The sequence below is a fragment of the Silurus meridionalis genome, chromosome 13 (assembly GCF_014805685.1).
Source record: "Silurus meridionalis isolate SWU-2019-XX chromosome 13, ASM1480568v1, whole genome shotgun sequence".
Classification (NCBI taxonomy): domain Eukaryota; kingdom Metazoa; phylum Chordata; class Actinopteri; order Siluriformes; family Siluridae; genus Silurus; species Silurus meridionalis.
The window spans coordinates 11,308,889-11,327,125 of NC_060896.1; the positions used below are offsets into that span (position 1 = coordinate 11,308,889).

At 37.1% G+C, this 18,237-nt stretch overlaps 2 protein-coding genes across 3 annotated transcripts in view; both read left to right on the forward strand.

Moving 5' to 3' along the window:
• The window catches only part of bhlhe41 (basic helix-loop-helix family, member e41), a 4,735-nt gene extending 2,663 nt beyond the window's left edge, over nucleotides 1-2,072 (forward strand). For both annotated transcript variants that reach the window (XM_046865236.1, XM_046865237.1), the window contains exon 5: nucleotides 1-2,072. This exon is cut by the window's left edge and continues 937 nt beyond it. The gene's annotated coding sequence lies outside the window, so the exon portion shown is untranslated.
• A 10,088-nt stretch (nucleotides 2,073-12,160) lies between these two features.
• On the forward strand, nucleotides 12,161-18,161 carry ctsd (cathepsin D). The gene is given in 10 exon segments (XM_046864566.1): nucleotides 12,161-12,354; nucleotides 13,799-13,955; nucleotides 14,795-14,918; nucleotides 15,049-15,167; nucleotides 15,415-15,614; nucleotides 15,989-16,111; nucleotides 16,715-16,859; nucleotides 17,000-17,024; nucleotides 17,027-17,097; nucleotides 17,389-18,161. Coding segments are annotated over 10 exon segments (1,188 nt in total). The 5' UTR covers nucleotides 12,161-12,292; the 3' UTR covers nucleotides 17,551-18,161.
• The last annotated feature ends 76 nt before the right edge of the window (nucleotides 18,162-18,237 follow it).

The following is an 18,237-nucleotide window of genomic DNA, read 5'->3' on the forward strand; positions in this document are numbered from 1 at the left end:
TAATCACCATTAAGTACTCTGTGGCCTGTAGTGTTTCTATGGATTTTACCGATAAAAGCAGTTGTCTGTTTTTTTTTTTTTTTTTTTTGTGTGTGTGTGTGCAAAACAGGGTTTTGAAAAGATCTTTCTGTAGAGACATTGTAAAAGAGGAACAATGGATTTGGAACAAAACCTAGTGCCTTTTGCACTGAATGCTGACACTGGAATGGGAATCGACAGTGACTGACAACAGCATACAGTCTGTCTTTAATGGCTATTGTTCTATTTTACAAAAAAAAAAAGAAGTTACACTGAGATTTCGCTTTTATTCGCTGAGGAACGTAATGTATGTGCAATACTGTCGAATCGATCGCTGAGTTATAACCTACTGCACCTCTTCTCATTGATTTAGATTCATATTGGCATCTTGGATGTATTGTATGACAGTGACCTCAAGCAAGTTGAATCGACTGATGCAGTACTTTTTTTTGGTAGAATTTACTCTACAGGATTTGCCACTGATATTGAGATTCTTCTTTCACAGTTTAATCTTCAGTGCTTGAAAGAGTTACTTAAATACCTCAAGCTACTCTTGCATTGAGAGCCAGATTCATTTCTACAGACGCTCCTCTGGTAGGGGCAGTGCGGTGAGCTGAATAATCTTTGTTAGGATGAAACTAGTCTTCGTTCTTAGTCAGGCAAAACCTGCGAGTAGCCTTGTAAGTTCTTTAAATTACTACTATGACAGTCCTGTCTCTCTTTCTAATAACTCATTTGAACTTGAGTTTAAGTTAGGTGTGAAATTACACTTAGATATTTTGGCGTGTCATTCTTAAGCAATCTCTAAAAGTATTTTCCCTATAAAGATAAATAAAAAATAGATTTGACTGAGTTCAGGGCAGTTTTCTAAACCATTTGGCTTTTGGAATCACCGTTTCCATTAGGATTTTCTGACCAAAGTCCCTTTTAGTCTAGCACATGAATCTGGATTGGTCCACGTGGCCACAATGATAAAACATCTCAGTGTGTGGAGAGCTTCTGTATATGACATGCATCTCCAGATACGTTAGCACCTTGTGGAACTTTGATATTGAATGTAATCTGTTTTCTGTCAATATGAACGTTTGTAAATATTCTGATAAAAGTAGATCTGCGAGGTAAAGTGCACTTGTTGATGCCTTTCTTTGTTTCTCTAAAACTCTTCTCATGCATTATTTATAATCCATTACCCTTTGTATTCTGCCTGTAATTTATATATAAACAGTATATATTTTCTTAAAGAAATCCTCATGATTAATAGGCAAGTCTTGGATTAATGTATAAATACTGAAAAAAACTATAATAGCTACTGTATAGCTGCACAAATTTTAGTTAAAATCTTCAGAAAGCTCTGTTATACAGCAAATGCTTCTGCAAAATTATAAATTGAGTAGTAGTCTGGCTCTGATAGGGCAAAGACTTTTTTTGCTTAAGTTAGTACTGCCTTCAATGGCAATATTTTGTAGTCCCAATCAAGAATCCCTGCACTGGTTCTTCAAGTGGTATTATTACAACTTTAAGCTTTTGAATAATTACAATCAAGCATACAATGTGCATATACCATGCTGTCTATTCATGTAGTTCACAGCTGATTAATGGCACAAAATCTGAAGTGATTGGGAATCTTGTAAAACATGGTGTACTGCACATAATCAGTATAGAATGCTAAATAAATGGTCACCGGAGGAAAATATAAAATAATGAGGGTTTTTTTACAAGAAAAAAAAATTTAGATTGACTGCAATTAATACATTTTCATTCGATGCAAGCATATGTGTATTTACTCAAAATTTGCCATTTACTTTTGCATAAAAATACATTTTATAGGCCCCTTGTAGCCTTTTTGCCTCAACTGTCCTTTTGCCTATGTAGTGGCATGTGTATGTAAATAGTTTGTGAATACGCAAAAATGTCCAATGTTTATCTTGTAGAAGGAATCTTTGGATTTTATAAAGGATAAACTTAAGCAAATGTTGCACATTTCGCTAATGCTTTACACTGCTGTAATAAATTATTGCTCACAGTTGTCAAATAAATATATGCTCAAAGACTAATCAGCTCCTTTTTATTTTTATTCTATGCACCAGAATAATTTTCATTTGATCACTTTTTAACTACACATTGTTCTTTACTATCCTTTAGACTAAGGGTAAGTACCTTCAGTCCTGGGGAAGTGCTACCCTGCACAGTTTTCCCTCATTCTTAAACACCTGATGCAACTTGTGAAGGTTATGATCATCAGCTGATGTGCTGATTGAAATGTGTTAGTGTAAGTTCAACAAAAAAAACTGCAGAGAAGTGACTAAAAGTTTTCACAGTAAAAAAAAAAGATTTTACCAAGCTTGAATCATCAAAATTAAATCTAGGAAATGCTGTCAAATGAGTTTATTACAAATCATGTAAAAGATGATTTAGCCTGTTTATAGTTGCTTTTACTAGGTTTAAGATAAAAATAATTCTTAGATTCAGTGTGCTTATTCGCCAACATGTATGGAAGCAATTTATTGAAGCATGATGAAGGTGTGAAAATTTTTTAGCATCTAGTGAGATCCATCACAACCTTGATAAGAATAAAGCAGTTACTGAAGCAGTTACCTAAGATGAATGAACAAATGAATGAATGACAGCACTAATGACTCATGCTCACTGTTAATACAAGCCTACACATTCCTTACTGTTTGATATCCGGGGTTAACTTTAATGGTAGCTTGATATTTCTATTTTTGAACAAATCAGGTGACTTGAAAGTCACTGAACTGGAATGTACAATAAGCCAGGGCTTAGGTCCAATCATGTGACATGAGATGGAAAAAGAATTGCTTACTTTTCACTCCAGTAGCAAAACAACACCCAGAAGGTAAAGGCGATTTTCTTTTATAGCTGCCTTATAGAAAATGTGTACATGTTATCACACAACTACAAGCGGATCATATTTGGGCAAAAACATATCAGCGGGCACGTGGAGCTGTTATTACTACAAATGTCCAGAATTAAATGTGTTCCTGGAATTAATGAATTATACACACTTTAAAAGCATGCTGCTAGAAAGCTGCTTTTGTTATTGTAATCTACTTCGACAGATCGGTCTCAATCTGTCTTAACAATTCAATACTGTTCATTGCAATACACCAGTGAATATCCAGTGTGAATCCTCCTATAAATACCGAAATGCTAAAAATACATACAATACTTAAATCTTTGCTGTTCTTTACTATTATATCTCTACTTAGTCGTTTTTTTAGGCTGTACGATGTGTGATAAATTATGGCCTTTCATTCCCATTCACTTGGCTGTTAAGAAAAATGTTTGTGGTTCCAGGGTAATTTTCAGATTTAGGCTTATTTATAGTGCTTTTGATAAAATCTGGGGTCACAGTCATTCTCTTACCTCCACACATACAAGTCCTTGAATAGGTGCAACTGTAAAAAGCTAATCTTGGCAACCAAAACATTCAGTTTTGCTTGAAATAAGCAGGCCTTTCTCACCACCGGCCCTTTTCTAGTGTCTCATTAATCAGCTAACAAAAAAAAATACAATAAAAAACCCAGAAAAGCAGTGTACCAGGTGACAGAGAAAGTCCTCAGTTCTGAACACATCATGTCTAAAAATTACTAAGTGCTGACAGTGAAGAGTCCATCCAGGGATGGAGACTATAGAACTCAATGCATTAGAGCAAAAAAAATTATTATAGGCCAGAACTACTGCACAGGCTGCTGTTATAGAAAATTTGACCACAAATATTTGGGAATTTAACAGTCCTGGGGTGTTATAAAATAAAATAAAAAAGTCAAGTCATTTTACGCATTATTCAGTATAGTAATTCAGCTGTAAAACGTGTACAGCTGTATTTGTTGATTTGGCAAAAATAGGGTGTCAGACCTAATACAAAAATGACTAAAAATCAGTCTTTACCATAATGATCAGTAAATCTACTCAGTAAGTCTACTCATAGGCCATCTCCAGATTTTTCTGACAGGCTGCTCTTTGTAGATATCAGGCATCATGTCTTATTACCATTTAATGTAACTGGTATCTTTTAGAAGCTTGAAAACCTGTTTATTACATAAGGAACAATGCAGTGTGCTGTAATAGTAAATAATTAGCAGAACATGTGATACAGTCAGTCATGCAAGCAAAGTTACTGTTACCATTACCCAAGGATCATTATTTTCTAGCAACAAGGGTTTAAATCCCCAAATATATTCACAAGTGCATATCATTTGTTTTTATTAATTAAACAAGTACCCATGAGACTTTTCACATCAGCTGTAAAAACTACAACAATCCGTTCTTTTTCTCTTTCTTTTGAAATATTTGAGACAGAATTAACAACAAAGGCCTCTGTGCTAAACAGTTTTTCTGTGCCTGTAAAGGCACATATTAAAATTTCATTCATACATGCCTTCTGAAGATGCAAAAAATTACTAGTTACTGAATTTAAAGTCTCGTTCACTACTTCACCAATGCAACATTTATTATCATTTTATGTGGACCATCCACCATAAAAGTCCCTGTGTAACTGCAGAAATGATCATGTGTTAGCACCTACACCTCCCACCCCAAGACATAACAGCCATAATTATTGTTAGAGGCCTGTTGATATAGAAAATTATTCAAAACTTTCTAACCAATAAGCAACATACATTAAAAAAACAAGCAAAATATGCAGAGGACTTGAAACATTCATAGAATTTTCCATTGTTATGCTTCTATAATGAATCTTAAATCAGTTAAAAGAATTATTATATATAACAATAGCTCTAACATATTAAATGACTGAAAAGAGAAAATAACCTTTCATATGAGACAAGCACAGGAGTGATTTATATTTTATTAACTAGAGCACAATCCCACCTAGTGTTCATACTGCAAAAGCACATATATTTACAGTGGGGATGAAGCTGAACACTACCTGAGCTTCAGCTTATGTTTCATTTATTGTTTTGCACCCCCTCATTTAAAAAAAGGAAAAAATGTAAATAAAAACAGAATGATGCAAATATGACAATATATACTCTCATATTTTAATCACAGAACATAAACATATAAATGTTTAAACTGAGAAAAGGTACTATATTGGGGAAAAAATTGTAATTTTAAATTGGATGAGTATTTCCTATCTCCAAAAGATTTGGGACAGGGACAAAAAAGTCTGAAAAGATTAGTGGTACTTAAAAGAAGCACCTGAAGAGACATTTTGGGTTTTTTTTGAGAGACTCATTCATATTGGTTTTGAATAAATTTGACACTGTAATTTAACAGTATGAAGATTTATTTAGTCCAAACTAATATAAATGTGCCATGGGTCAACTTTCTTTTCATTAAAAATGATCCTCCCTCATTTGAATAATAGTTTTACACACTCATGGCATGTGGAGAGTTAGTTTCTTCAAACATTCAGCTAAAAGACGTTGTCATGCATCTTGTAAAACTTGCTAAAGATATTCTTTGCTAGTTAGAGAATACTTTCAGGCCTTGCGATCCAGTTCATCCCAGAGCAGCTCGATAGGATTTAGGTCCAGTGACTGGGCAGGCCATTTCATGATCGATAACACTCCAGCTGACTGTTTGCTCTCGGGGGAAGTGTTAGCTCAGTGGTTAAGGTGCTGGATTACTGATCAGAAGGCGAAGTGTGGAAAAATATGGCCTTTAATTCCCATTCACTTGGCTAATAAGAAAAATGCTTGTGGTTCCAGGGTAATTTTCAGATTTAGGCTTATTTATAGTGCTTTTAATAAAATCAGGGGCCACAGTCATTCTCTCACCTCCACACATACAAGTCCTTGAATAGGTGCAACTGTAAAAAGCTAATCTTGGCAAACAAAACATTCAGTTTTGCTTGGCATGAGCAGACCTTTCTCACCACCTGCCCTTTTCTAGTGTCTCATTAATCAGCAAACACATTTTTCTTTTAAACCCAGAAAAGCAGTGTACCATGTTACAGAGAAAGTCCTTAGTTCTGAATACATCATGTCTAAAAATTACTAAGCGCTGACAGTGAAGAGTCCGTCTAGGACTCATAATGCATTAGAGCAAATCATGCAAACAACCATCCACTACACAAGTCCCTGTGTAACTGCAGAAATTATCAAGTGTGAGCACCTACATCCCAACCCCCCCACTCCCCAACCTAAAAAGAGAAAATAACCTCTCATATGAGACAAGCACATTAGTCTTTTTTATTTTATTAACTAGAGCACAATCCCACCTAGTGTTCATACTGCAAAAGCACATACATTTACACTGTGGATGAAGCTGAACACTACCTGAGCTTATGTATAATTTATTAACTTATTCCTGAGCATCTATATTCATACTTTATAACTTAAAGCACAAAAAAGTCTATTAGAGGATTTGGGACAGGGACAAAAAAAAGGCAGTAAATGTTAGTAGTACTTAAAAGAAGCAGATGATGGAACATTACACATGGTAAACGTGTATTGTAAAAATGACGTGTTCAGAAACGCCTCCGGAAATCATTTACTGTGAACAGTTTGTTATATCATCCACAAACAGGTCTTAAAACTACAGCTGTTGCTATAGATTATTTTAGTAATCCAGTATTCTACTAATTTTACCAACGATTAATCGAGTAATGGGATTAGAAAGTATTTTTTCTTTATTAAAGAGCAATAATAACTATACAAAAGTATACAAAACTTTTGCAAAAATTATATACAAGAATGTCTGTGAAAACCACTCTGATTTAGTTCATTTAATTTTCTTTCTTTTTTGTGTTCGGCCCAAAGCGCTCCAGAGTTTAGAGGTTGGTGCGGCAGTAATAATGGTTCGTGGGAAACGCAGTGCTTCGCATGTAGTTAAATAGACTAAACGCAGCATCGAGGCATTGTGCTCATTTAAAATGAACCGAGGTAAAGTAAAAAACTTTATATATGTATACCGTAAGTTTTCTTCTCCCCTTCATCTCATAAAATCGAACAGTTAATTTATAAGATGTAATACAGAAAATTGCTGAAATTAAACATTTATTGATTCCTCTCCAATCAGTGCACTTGTTAGCAGGTTTTGGTCCCCATGATTACCTGTAGTCTAAACTACAGCTGGGTGAAGGATCACTAACAATACAATTCTTTACTCTCATTCTCTCCCCGAATGTAGCATCATATGACATACATAACGCAATATTAAGTACAAATGAACTTAAAGCCTGGGACACACCAAAGTGATGGGGGTTGAGCGTCGGTCGGCTTTAGTTTTTTCTGCACTGTTGGTCACATGTCAGCTGTTTCTTTATGTCGAATCAGCGGCGGAAAAAGATGTTTTGACGTTTTAGGTTGTAGCACAGCAGTTATGCTCTCACCTACTTAAAAATAACACTTTCAAAACGTATTAGTCAGGATTTAGGCCTCATCATAGCACAGAGACAGTGCTGTTTAAAGTGGTAAATGACCTGCTATAGCTCTTTGATCAGGGTTGTGTCTCCTTGCTTGTGTTGCTTGACCTTAGTGCAGCTTTTGAAACATTGATCAATAATATCCTCCCATCTAGACTAGAAAATCTTGTTGGAATAGTAGGTCTCCTGCTTAGGTCTTATTTTACTTATTCTAACACTAACACTAACCCGAACCCTACACTCTCTGAGGTAAGGTTTGGTGTTCCGCAAGGATCTGTCTTAGGCCCACTGCTTTTTTTCTTTATATATGCTGCCTTTGGGTGAAATAAAATGTGAACATGGTACTAGCTTCCATTGCTATGCTGATGATACACAGTTGTAAGTTTCAGCAAAACCAGATGAGAGAGATCAGCTTAACAATGCTAAGGAATGTGTAAAGGACATTAGACAGTGGATGCTTATTAACTTCCTTCTGCTTAACTTGGATAATACAGAAGTACTTTTATTAGGACCGCATGCAGCTAGAATAAACTTTCGGATTACATAGCATCTCTGGATGGTCTTTCTGTCTCAGAGTGTACAGCATTCAAAAACCTTGGTGTGATTATTGACTAGTCTTTCCTTTCTGGCTCATGTAAATACCTTTACCAGGATAGCCTTCTTTCACCTTAGAAATGTTAATAACATATGAAATATGTCATTACAGGGTGCAGTGATGTATAAGAGCGGAGAAAGGTGCACACAGGTGGACTATGTTCTATGTAGAAGATGGGAGACTGTAAGGTGTTGGCAGATTCTCAGGGACAGTGTAGCTAGACAGCATCGGATGGTGGTCTGTATGATGGTTTTGAAGGTGAAGAAGATGAGAGTGATAAGGGAGACAGCTAGAAAGGTACTTTGGTCACATCAGGAAATAGAAAGAGAAGAAGAGACGTGTTGATGGAATAAGCAAGTGCAGGAAAGCATAGGGAGAAAGAGGTTGGCAAAACAAATTTGGGATCGACAGAGTGATGGAAAGTGTATTGAGAAGATGTAGGGAGTATTTTACACAGCTGATGAATGAGATGTGCAGACCTTCAGTAACTACAGGGGAATTAAGTTGATCAGTCACACCATTAAGTTATGGGAAAGAGTAGTGGAAGCCAGGCTGAGAGAAGAAGTGACCACCTGTGAACAACAGTATGGTTTCATGCCAAGAAAGAGCACCACAGATGCATTATTTGCTTTGAGAATGTTGATGGAGAAGTATAGAGACGGTGAGAAGGAGTTGCATTGTGTATTTGTGGATTTAGAGAAAGTATATGACAGGATGCCGAGAGAGAAGTTGTGGTATTGTATGAGAATGTCAAGTGTGTCAGAGAAGTATGTAAGGGTGCAGGACATGTAAGAGGGCAGTGTGACAGCAGTGGAGTGTGCAGTAGGAACGACAGACTAGTTCAAGGTGGAGGTTGGATTGCATCAAAGATCGGCTCTGAGTCCTTTCCTGTTTGCAGTGGTGATGGACAGGTTAATGAACGAGGTCAGACAGGAGTCTCCATGGACTATGTTGTTTGCGAATGATATTGTGATTTGTGATGAGAGTAGGGAGCAGGTTGAGAAGAGCCTGGAGCGGTGAATGTACATGCTGGAGAGAAGGGGAACGAAAGTTAATAGAAGTAAGACAGAGTACATGTGTGTGAATGAGAGGGAGGGCAGTGGAGTGGTGCGGTTGCAGGGAGAAGAGGTGATGAAGGTGGAGGAGTTCAGGTACCTGGGTTCAACAGTGCAAAGTAGTGTGTGAAGAAAAGAGTGCAGGCAGGGTGGAGTGGGTGGAGAAAAGTGGCATGGTTTGGACATGTGCAGAAGAGGGACATGGGGTATATCGGTAGGAGAATGCTGTGGATGGAGCCACCAGGAGGGAGGAAAAGAGACGGGCCAAGGAGGAGGTTTATGTTAATGAATCCATGAAATAACGGACCAATGCAGGAGCTTTGAGTATGGATTTGGTCTTTACTTATTATTAACAGTCTGCTACAATGGCTCAGGACTAGAGATTGCATTTGATCACATATTTGACATTCGTCAAATATGTGGATGGGTTTTCTGAGGATAGGTTTTCTCTTGAGTCTGGTTCTTCTCAATGTTTTTTTTCTTATGCCATCACAGGGAGTTTTGTCTTGTCACAGTTGCCACCAGCTTGCTCATTAGGGACAAGCTTACAATTATAATGAACAATCTTATTCATTCTTTATTACTGTATTATGCATGGAAAGCTGCTTTGAGACAATGCAATTTGAGGATATCTACTTTTACCTAAAATCAACAACACATGATAAATTTTAATTTAATATGAATTATTTTTAAATAATTCATATTAAATTCTAATGTAAATTATAAAAAAAAAAGACGTTGGCCAGCATTGTATTGCACGCACCTTCTTGTTTACACGACAAGGATCAAAAGAAATAATTATGTATGCAAAACGTTATGATGGAACACAACAATTAATTTTGTTACACGCGTGGTGTTATCAGTAGCTTCACTGTACTTCAGGTAAATGTTTAATGTTCTGAGTGAAAAGTTGTCACCTCAATGTCAGATTAATGGGTATGGTAATTCCAAATAATCATCTATTTTTACATTTTCATAAATATCTTAACTGTTCTGTTTTAGTTAGACTTAAAAAGTGTTAGTCATTTTGTTTTGACATGTCCGTGCTTCACAAATTGGGCCACCGAAAATGCTTAAGGACCAGACATTTGCAGTATCATCAAAACGCATTTGTTATTATTTAATTAATTAAAATGGTCTCTGGATTTATTTTTCTTTGATCCAGAATAAGTCTCCAACCTTCCCTGCTCCGAAACAACCTCAAACCATTAAGCTTCCTCCACCATGTTTGATGGTGGGTGTGAGGCAGTCTGGTAACATCTCTCCTTTTCCCCGTCTTACATAAGTTCTTCTGTTAGAGTAAAAATGTCAAATCTGAACTCGTCTTTCTTCTAGTCATTCACTTTCCAGTTTTTGTGTGTTTTTAACTTTTACCTAATTTGTTGTATAAAAACGAATAGAACATGCATCTGTCTCAAAAACATTAAAAGACTAGGTGTTTCCAAACTTGAATGAGGAATATGAGGACTGGGGGAAGTATTAGTCAGTTGACAAATCTTTATAAAATAAAGTGTGTGTGTGTGTGTAAGAGAGAGAGAGAAAGAGAATGAAAGAAAGAAAGAAAGAAAAAAAGAAAGAAAGAAAGAAAAAAAGGAATAAAGAAAGAAAGAAAGAAAAAAAGAAAGAAAGAAAGAAAGAAAAAAGGAATAAAGAAAGAAAGAAAGAAAGAAAGAAAGAAAGAAAGAAAGAAAGAAAGAAAGAAAGAAAGAAAGAAAGAAAGAGAGCATGAACAGTGTTTTGTGCAGGTGTGAACAGGGCCAAATGTCCCAATGATGATAAGCAGAGGATTGTCCATGTGTAAATTGTAGTATGACCTCTTGGTTGAGGTGAAGGTTTGGGTTATATTTAGGTGTAGACACAGCATTATTAAGCTGTACTATTCATTATGCCCATAGAATATCTTTGCAAGCAAGTTGAGATGAGCCTGGAGATGTGGAGGTACATGCTGGAGAGATGGGGAAAGAAAGTTATTGTAACTAACTCTAAGAAAAGAGTAAATAAGGTAATCCTTTTGAGCTCCATTTTGTTTGGTCTCTTCCGCCCTATATGGTATAGTCCTTTAACTCCGCCCCCATACGGTATAGTCCTTTAACCCGCCCCACACGGTATAATCCTTTAACTCTGCCCCCACTAGTTAGTGTGACGCACACATGGTAAAGGAAAGTCATGTTGCTAAAATGCTCTGAAATCGTACAAGGTTCTTAAGGAAAGTAAGTATGGTCAGGGCAGTATGGTAAAAGTTGCAAGAAGTAGATGTGGTGAAGGTGGATGAGATGAAATATCCAGGGTCAACTGTGCAACGTAAGGAAGAGTGTCATTAGAGAAGTGAAGAAAAGAGTGCAGGCAGGGTGGAGAAGAGTGATAGCAGGAGTGATTTGTGATAGAAGAGTAAAAGAGTAAAAGGGAAAGTTTATGACTGGTGAGACCTGCGATGTTGTATGGTTTAGAGACAGTGGCATTGAGTAAAAGACAGGAGGTGGAGCTGGAGGTGGCAGAGTTGAAGATGCTGAGATTTTCATTGGGAGTGACGAAGATGGACAGGATTAGAATTTAGATTATTAGAGGAACCGTGCAGGTAGGATGTTTTTGAGACAGGGTGAGAGAGGCTAAATTGGGATGGTTTGGTTATGTGCAGAGGAGGGACATGGGGTATATTGGTAGAAGAATGCTGTAAATGGAGCCACCAGGCAGGAGAAAAAGAAGAAGGCCAAGGATCAGGTTTAAGGATATGATGAGGTAAGACATGCAGGCATGCAGGGTTTGAAAGAGGCAGATGTAAAGGACTGGAGACTAATGATCATCTGTGACGACCCTTAAAGAGAGCAGCCGAAAGAAGAATAAAAATAAGAACAAGAAGACCTTTGCAAGGATTGTGTGTGTGCGCGTGCGGTCAATCAACTATACGTATGAGAGAAACCGAGAAATCTTGAGGGACCGACAGAGCATAACGAAATCCTGACTCCCACAAGCCGTGCTTACACAGTTATTGCGACATTTGCATCCTATGACACTCACTCACTGTGTGGTGTAAAGACGCTCGATTTATTTGCACACTTGTTTAAAAACCAGCGCAGTTTAATTGCGCAACACTGAGAGCGGCGAGCAGAACACGCCCGGAGCGCGTGCTTGTGATCACGTGACCTTGGCGTCAGGTGACCGAGGGTTTTTGTGTTTAAAGCGGACAAACACTCTCGCTCTCACTTATACACACATACTGTAACTGTTTGACGTTTTTTTTAATTTGTAATTTTTGTTTTTAAAACAGCAGAGATGAAGCTCACTTGTTTGCTGCTCCTGGTTTTTATTGCCTGGACCGCCGACGCACTGGTTCGGTAAGCTTACTGTTGTTTTCCTTCAGCAGCGGATCATTTGCAAAATAGCTACACTTAGCACATTAGCTAGTGACCCTGAGGTAGTGTAGAGCTCAGTTACACACGTTACAGATTGTGGTATTTTTATTTAAATTTTTTTTTTTTTTACTATCTCGCTAGATCACCTTTTTTGTCGTCTTTATGTTGGTGTGACTCAGCAAAACTCTTATTACTATATTCACACAGAAGGGACCCATTCGAGTAATGACTAATGCTTTGGAAACAATAGCTGGTTTGGTAAAAGGCGAAACAATAAAATATACTAAATGGTGTTATATAAGTGTTTATAGCGCCAACCTGCAAACGAAGCTTGAGCCAGTGTGCAGTGCGTTTGGACGTGTTTTTAATGAGTGACTACAGTGTAGCCGGAACAAATGTCTACTGGAAGTGTTTCTGTGCGGTTAACTTCAACGGTTCACAAATTACAGAGCAAAAAGCGTTCACACCAACAGTTTTACACCTCCAGTGTGACCGCCTGTAGCTGAACACGGCCGAACCACAGACACACACAAAGAGAGAGAGAGAGACAGACAGAGAGATAGAGAGATAGAGAGAGACATGGACAGACAGACAGAGAGAAAGAGAGACACAGACACAGCCAGACAGACAGAGAGATAGAGAGAGACACAGACAGACAGAAAGAGAGGCAGACAGACAGACAGTGATAGAGATGTGTGTGTTTGTATATGTATGTATGTATGTATGTATATGTATATGTATGCGTGTGTATGTGAGAGAGAGAGAGATACATACATATGCACGGGAGTAGAGACCTATACAGAGATAAAGACATATATATATATATATATATATATATATATATATATATATATATATATATATATATATATATATATATATATATATATATATATATATATATATATATATATATATATATATATATACATACACAAAAAGAGAGATACCTATGCGCGCACACACACATACAGATACCTGTGCAAAGAGATTAATATCTACAAATATACAGAAAGAGACCAAATGATCGTATAGTGTTTAGCCAGCAAAGACAACTGGATGTACTTTTGTTTCACTGCCTGGTCACAAATAAGCGAATCCTCATTTGTATTGTGAGGAATGTTTTTTGCTGTTGAGGCTTATGCAATAGTGAGAAATGCTTTTGTTTAAGCCTGGCTTTTGTTTAAGCCTGGCTTTTGTTTTTGTGCCCAAAACTTCCCAAAGAGCAGGGTATTAGGAAAATTTCCGGGCAAGAGTGCAAATCGTGCTAAATCACGATTATTCTTTTAATTAGACAATTGTTTACTCTCAGTCAGTACTATGGAGTGGATGCTGTTTTTACGTGAGCTTGATGTCCTGCTGGTTTTATTTAGAGTATAGTAAATGGCTGTACTGAATCTTTAACCATTTGCATGCTGTTTTGCAGGATTCCTCTAAAGAAGTTTCGCTCGATAAGGCGCACAATGTCCGATTCGGGCCGAGCCGTGGAGGAACTCTTGGCCAACTCACAGAACACAAAATACAACCTGGGTTTAACAAACAAATTTGGACCAACCCCTGAAACACTAAAGAATTACCTGGATGTAAGTGTGGCCTGATTTGTACTTCAAACCTACCAATCTTAGATGATCAGCACTAGCATCTAATCTTGTTGAGTGTTTGTAAAGTGGGTGGCCCTCCTAATCAGTATCTAAAGCTCTTTAGTTTGACCTGTTTAATTTGACCTAATTATTTACAGAGAAATTTTTTTGAAAATAATTGCTGTCCAAGTAATGCCCAACATTGTTTGCACGATACCATAAAAAACTGTAATACAGCAGATGATGGAAAAAATAATATTTCTCTGATCTGCTGTGCAGTTGATTGAAAGGCTGCAAAACTTCTGCCAAAATAACACATTTAATCAACAATGGCTATTTCTGTAAAATGGTGCTACTACTTTATGGGCTTGAAAAATAATATAAAAAATATGTCGCCAGGAATGGTGCATATGTAGGTCAGAGAGGTTTTTTCTTTTTTTTGGTCCTTTTTTTTAATTTTAAAGATAAACAGAAAGGAAGTAATTCAGAAGTAAAATGCTGACCGTGTGGGGAAAATGAGGTCATGCGTTTAGACCTGCTTTGCTTTTTTTTTTTCAGTAAGTCTTGAAACTGGTTCTGTCATGATCTTGGAAAGCATGACATGACATTTGATCATGGGTTATGTTGAGGGTGTTAGTCATGCCGTTTTAACAAATGGAGAACTATCACAGTTAGCTTTGGCAACCACCTTGTGCATTTTTTTTGTTGCCTAATATTTGCTACATTATTTGAAACTTTTTTTTTTTTTCTCTTTGTGTTTGGTTTCATTAAATTGCTCTGACCTAAACATTTTCACCCTATAATCTTCAGACAAGCACATTTTTGTATTTGTTATATTATAGGCCCAGTACTACGGAGAGATAGGTCTTGGTACTCCTGTCCAGACCTTCACTGTGGTGTTTGACACCGGATCCTCGAACTTGTGGGTGCCTTCTGTTCACTGCTCCCTTACTGACATCGCATGTTGTAAGTCAACATTTGAGACGCTGCAAAATAGTGTGATTTTGTGTTCCTAAATAATTGATTCCATTGTTAAATATTTAATGTTGGTCTTGGGTCATTTTAGTGCAACTCACTCTTGTTGTTGGTCATACAGTGCTTCATCACAAGTATAATGGGGCCAAATCCAGCACCTATGTGAAGAATGGTACTGCTTTCGCTATTCAGTATGGCTCTGGGAGTCTCTCTGGTTATCTCAGCCAGGACGTCTGTTCTGTAAGTTTCTTTTGCACGTTTTTGTTTTCATTTATGCTTTTGTTAATCTAAAGCTAACTGTATACAATTTGGGTGATGCCTGATCTTGGTTGTTAAAACACAAATATACACTTAATACATATACATGCACACAGCTGCTACTTGGTTGTGTACATCTTATGTACAGCTGAAGGATTAAAAAAAACCCGCATAGACTAGACGGCATGTTATGTCTTGCTGGCTGGAATTGAAAAAAGTTTCTTTGCAGATTGGAGACATTGCTGTAGAGAAGCAGATATTTGGCGAGGCCATCAAGCAGCCTGGAGTTGCCTTTATTGCTGCAAAGTTTGACGGCATCCTGGGCATGGCCTATCCTCGCATTGCTGTAGATGGCGTTCCTCCAGTCTTTGACATGATGATGAGTCAGAAGAAATTTGAGAAGAATGTTTTCTCTTTCTATCTGAACAGGTGTGTGTTGTGTTTGCAGCAGAGTGGATTTTGATAGTTATTAATCAGTAAGTATATGATTATATGAAAAAGGTTGACTAAAGATGGAATGTCAGCATGGGTGTGCCTAAATGTGCTGAATACAGAAGAGACGTTTCAGGTCCAGTCACTGTGCCTCAAAGTTCAACAAGCCCTATTAATCTAATTGGATTAAGCAGAGAATGATCACATGGCTTCAGATTTTTAAGCTTTTTTTTTTACACCAGAGTAGAGTTGAGCACAGTAATGAGGATTCCTGATTAGATTGTAAAATGTGTAATGTGAAACTTGTTTAAACACATGATTTGTTTATACTTGTACTGTTTTTTTTTTTTTTTTTTTTTTTTTTTAAATAGGAACCCAGATACTCAGCCTGGTGGTGAACTCCTCCTGGGAGGCACAGACCCAAAGTTCTACACTGGAGATTTTCACTATGTCAACATCACCCGACAGGCTTACTGGCAGATTCACATGGATGGGTGAGAGCTCATCTTCGTCATACTAACTGCAATGTCATGCTTTTGTCTTCCTTTCTTTAGAGGAAGTTGGTATGTTTCATGTAACCCTCATGGCAAAAACTGTCATGTGCACTTGAAATCACACGTTTCATTAATAACTTAAGTGTATATGATCTAATGATTCCCCAAGGATTGAATTCTTCCATTTAGTGGTCAATGCAGTGCTCTGTATTCATGCAAAGTGGTAAAATGGAAAGCTGCTGAGGTTGGCTCGTGACTCTGGCAAGCTTTCTTTAAAACAAAAAACAATACAAAAGAACAGCGTGAGAAGCTAGCTGCCAGACTGAGTCTGACAAGAAGATGTAATATAATGTTTTATATTTATCTATTGATGGACAGAATTTATCATACAAGTTTTTGTGTTGCATAAACCAGACTTTTTGTTACTTTTAAACAAGTAATTTTTTAATTACAGTATACTTTTCTTTTCTAGATTAGTTTTTTCTTCATTATCAGGGCTTGCTCTTCCATAATGTGTGCTACATAATAATAGGTTCCAACACAGTGATCCAACACAACTCAACTCGACTTTTTTTTTTTTTCACTTTATTTTACTTAAATCAGCATGAGCATTGGCAGTCAACTGAGCCTTTGTAACGGAGGCTGTGAGGCTATTGTGGACACTGGAACGTCTCTGATCACTGGACCTGCCGCGGAGGTCAGAGCTCTCCAAAAGGCAATTGGAGCCATTCCCCTGATCCAAGGAGAGGTAGACAATAACCTACATGCACTAGGGTGTTTGTAGTTAAATATTAAACTCCTTGAATGCTATTAAAATGCTTATTTGATTCATTTCAATTTACTGACTTTGTCGAGGAATGTTACTAATAATATCTTGTTTCATGGTAGTACATGGTTGACTGCAAGAAGGTTCCTTCCTTCCCACTATCTCTTTCAATCTGGGTGGACAGACGTACACACTGACTGGAGAACAGTACATTCTCAAGGTAGTCAATTGTGTGAAAATGGCGTGTTGCTGTTTTAAAACACTTCCTTTGTTTCATGTAATTGCATAATTGTTTAGAGAACAGCTGCATCACATGATGTTTTACTTAATAGTCGAAAACATTTTTACTTTTCTCAAGCCATGTGCCCTTTCGGTCACTGGAATGTGAATTATGCTGTTTAAACCAACATCAGGAAACCTATCCCATCACAACTAGACCAGGGTGTGTATTTTTGGGTTCATAAACTCCTCGTGTGTGTGTGTGTGTGTGTGTGTGTGTGTGTGTGTACAGGAGAGCCAGGCTGGTAGAGAAATCTGTCTGAGTGGATTCATGGCTTTGGATATCCCTCCTCCTGCTGGACCTCTGTGGATTCTGGGTGATGTGTTTATTGGACAGTACTACACCATGTTTGACCGTGAGAACAACCAAGTGGGCTTTGCTAAAGCAATTTAGGCCTATCTATTGGAAACAAGGGTAGGAAAGGAGTAAGGAGGGGTACAGGAAAAAAAAAAACTCTAAACTCTCCACTAAAATCATATCAGCTGCTATAACAATATCTGCTTAGCGATATGATAGTATTGTGTTTGCACTGTGCTTCTTTAGCTCCTTAATACGCCGTTTCAATGAGCTTGAGAAGTAGAATCATTCAGGGAAAGGCCAATAAGTACAATACATGCTAGCAAGGTAATGACTCTGTTATGGTTTTTAATTAGCAGTAGCTAGGACAGGATGTGTAGATTTTAAATAGATTTTAATAGGCTTTGTCATTTCACTTAGCTACTGTGATTTTTGGTCTTTATTGGAAATGCAACTTAGTACCCTTGGATATTTTAAAACAAACATTTTAGAAAATTGAATTTCTCAGCCGATCAAGTTACTTACCTGTCCATTGACTTAAAATGTTATTATATTTTGTACATTTATGTGGCTTTGAGGACGTGCTTTGAATTTGTCTGCAACGATTAAAAATTGTGACCCAATTGTTCCACAATTACACTGGTGATTATTGCAATTTATACTTTCCTCCAGACAAACAGTTCAGTTTAATAAATGTGTTGAACAAATACGACTTGTATTTTTTTTATTATTTTTTTTTTTCCCCTCATTATTTAATTGAATGCTGAAAAAAAAGAATTTGTA